Source organism: Orycteropus afer, unplaced genomic scaffold (assembly GCF_000298275.1).
Source record: "Orycteropus afer afer isolate SDZICR_OR568_19922 unplaced genomic scaffold, OryAfe1.0 scaffold00224, whole genome shotgun sequence".
Taxonomy (NCBI): Eukaryota; Metazoa; Chordata; class Mammalia; order Tubulidentata; family Orycteropodidae; genus Orycteropus; species Orycteropus afer.
Window position 1 is genome coordinate 3,913,254 of NW_006921811.1, and position 3,425 is coordinate 3,916,678.

Here is a 3,425-nt window from a genome sequence, read left to right on the forward strand (position 1 = left end):
GTGTGTGACGGGAGGGGACCGGCGCACACTTTCAGTCTGATACCGAGTCAGCCACGGCTGCAGCCTGGGGGGCACACTTCAGAACAAGTCCTGAGATGTGTTTTACTTCAAAACATACACTTGCAAAATAGCTGGATATTTTCACTGTACGAAAAACAGTACTGGACAAGAGTGAGTATGCCTGTCCCCACCCAGTCTTACCCCTCTTCTGGAAGTAACCACAGCTACTGAAGCCTCCCAGGCCTTTCCTGAACATATTCCTATATATAATCATATGCAGATCCCTATCCCACCCCACAAACCCAGATCCCACGTGTGGCTGTACGTGTGTGGTGTTAGTTTTCACAAACACACCCATCAAATACACGGCCCTACCACTTGCTTCTCTGGCTCAGCAATCTATTTTAGAGATCACACCACGTCAGCCCAGACATCTCCTTGCTCCTTTTACACTGCTGCATACTACTCCATCATTAAGCCACTCCAGCCTGCATGTGGCCATCAGTCCACTGATGTTCCAATCTCACCAGTGTAGTGGCCGTGTCTATAGTGGACAGCTGCCCCAGGACAGATCCCCAGATGTGGGATGCCCAATGGGAGTATCCAGACACTAGTGTAGGGAATGTCGGTCATGAAGGATGGATGGATGTGCAGTCCAGCCTCCACCCACACCATGGCTCCTGGGTAGGACACTGACACCAGGGCCATGTTTGAGAGGCCCGTGTGGTTCCTCAAGGTGGGGGATGTGGGTGGGAGCAGAGAGGAAGGGACAGGAAGGATGGGAAGTGAGGAGACGGTCACAGTCTGCTTGTGAAGGTGCTCTGTGCCTGTCTCAGTGGTGCCTTTGGGCTCCTCAGTGGGTTGCCAAGTCCTAAAGGCACGGCAGGCCCTTGCTCTGTCCTCCAATCTTGGTAAATCACCTCACAAGTTGGGCAAAAACGCAGTTTTTGTTTTGAGTCTGATAGGGAAAAAGTACAAATGTCAGGTCCACTTTGGAAGAAGCAAGATCCAACAGCTTGTGTGTAGAGGGTACGTTACCACTGGGACCATGGAAGCACAGAGAACATCTCCACGTCAAGCATGACTTAGTGCAGTTGTTATCAGAATCGCTGTGTTTGTCGTAACCATCATTAGAGGAAAATATTTATAAAAGATGGGCTGAAAGCATCTTTAGAAAGTGACCCAGTGCTTTTCTGAGACTCCCTTCTTGGGAAGGACACGTGTCCTCTGGGCAGGACAGGTGTCACTTCCACCCACCCACCCTGCCAAGAGCCACCTGAGAGTTTGCCAAGCTTAGAAACAGAAAGACATTACTGACACGGGAACCAAGCATGAACTGTGAAGCCAGAACAGGGAAGACTTGTTAACGGAGATCACATCTGACCAATGCTTGACGTGCAGCCCTCCAGAGCAATCCACTCCTGCGGCCATAACCTGCCGGAAACAGCACTCCCCACGCCAGTCCTCTGCTTGGACCTGCAGCGGACCCCAGCATCACGGAGTCAAGGTCAGGCTCCCAGCCCGGGTGCAAAGCCTGCTGTGGTCTGGCCCTGTCCACCTGTCCAGCCTTAATCCGAATTACCGTTCCACTTTTCATGCACTTCACTGAGCCCGTGTGACTTCCTCACTGACAACGTTCCACACCTCTCTCTCACCTGACCTGACTGCTGCTGCTGGTCCCTGTCTAGAGCATTCCAAGCTCCCGTTTCCTCAGGTCCAGATCCCTTACAGAGCCTCCTCTCCTGAGGGCTCGTGGTGCTCTGACCTTCCGTGGCACTCACTGCTCATGTCCCCCAGGGTGGGAACCATCCCCCCTGTGCGCTGTGTGCTCCTGGGGGCAGGAACCGTGACTCATCTGTGGGGCTGCATGACGAGTCTCACAGAGGACCCCGGCTGTCCCAATGCGAGGGGAAGCTGTTGCTGTGATGGGCACGTGAGGATCTCACCCTGGCTGGGCAGCAACATGGAAGGAAAAGGCGTAACCCTCAGAAGTGGCTGGAAGGCCACCGTGGCCTTCAGAGTACTCAGGGAAAGCAGCACGAGGAACCAAAGCAGGAGCTGGAGGCTGCACCAGCTGGCCCTCGACTAGCGTGTTTGTCTGAGGTCAGTGTCTCATTCCTCGCGGTGCCACGCTGAGGCTGCTCCCTCATTAGTGACCAGCAGAAACGGGTGGTGGACAGGGCCTCTGGCCTCCGAGGCAAAGGAATGAGCAGACCCCCAGGTGGCTGCCCACTTGGGGTTTGATCTGCACATTCTATGCCGCCTCTTCAACGCCTGCTTCCTTGTGAGTAAAAGGCTGATGACCTACCAGCCCCAGGGAGGATCGCGCACCTGGCCCGTGCCAGCCGCTCCCAGAGGGGAGGCCTTCCTTCTGGCGTCTTCTGGGCTCATCGAGCCGTGGTGCAGATGGAGTCTCTCGCTGGATAAACGCAGGGACTCCTTGAGGCGGCATGTGTACCGCGGGCTGCAGGGTCCAGCAGACCCACGCAGACGTCCAGGGCGCACTGGTAGGAGCTTCTCGCCTGGGGCAGGTGACTCAGCTTCTCTGAGAAGCCTCATCTGGGCGAAGCTGGGGAACCTACACCCCCGAGGGTTGTCCTGAGGGGCACTGGTACTGTCTGCGGAGCTGCTCGGCGAATGGGAACCTGTGATGCCACAGAAGGCAACGGGGAGGGACTCTCGGCTCTCCCCGGCTTCAGCAGCCATCCTCTGTGGTTGACGGAGAGCACGGCTCTACCCTGCTGCACTGGACCCAGCAGACATACCTCGACATGGTCCTGCCTCCTGGGAGCACGAAGCCAAGTTGCCCGTGACAAGGCGATGCAGTCAGCCCTGCTTCCAGACTGCACACCTGTGTGCTACTCATTAGCACCCACCATGTGTCAGCAACACCCCAGGTCGGGGCAGTCAGTATCCATCCACCAGCACCCACCGGGTATCAACAACACTTCAGGGCGGGGCAGTCCAATATCCATCCCCCAGCACCCACTGGGTATCAACAACGCTTCACGTCGGGACAGTCAGTATCCATCCACCAGCCCCCACTGGGTATCAGCAACACCCCAGGTTGGGGCAGCCCTGTATCCATCTACCAGCACCCACCGGGTATCAACAACGCTTCAGGTCGGGGCAGTCCTGTATCCATCCACCAGCACCCACTGGGTATCAGCAACACCACAGGTTGGGGCAGCCCTGTATCCATCCACCAGCACCCACCAGGTATCAACAACGCTTCAGGTCGGGGCAGTCAGTATCCATCCACCAGCACCCACCGGGTATCAACAACGCTTCAGGTTGGGGCAGTCCTGTATCCATCCACCAGCACCCACTGGGTATCAGCAACGCCCAAGGTCAGGGGGTCCAATATCCATCCACCAGCACCCACCATGTGTCAGCAATGCTCCAGGTTGGGCCAGTCTAATAGC

The 3,425-nt window shown here is 56.4% G+C and overlaps 1 protein-coding gene across 1 annotated transcript in view; it reads right to left on the reverse strand.

Moving 5' to 3' along the window:
* The window catches only part of STX18 (syntaxin 18), a 180,497-nt gene that overhangs the window by 12,902 nt on the left and 164,170 nt on the right, over positions 1 to 3,425 (reverse strand). Inside the window, exon 8 of the mRNA XM_007948791.1 lies at positions 2,332 to 2,645. Within this exon, the coding sequence (XP_007946982.1) occupies positions 2,332 to 2,645 (314 nt within the window). The remainder of the gene's footprint in view (positions 1 to 2,331; positions 2,646 to 3,425) is intronic.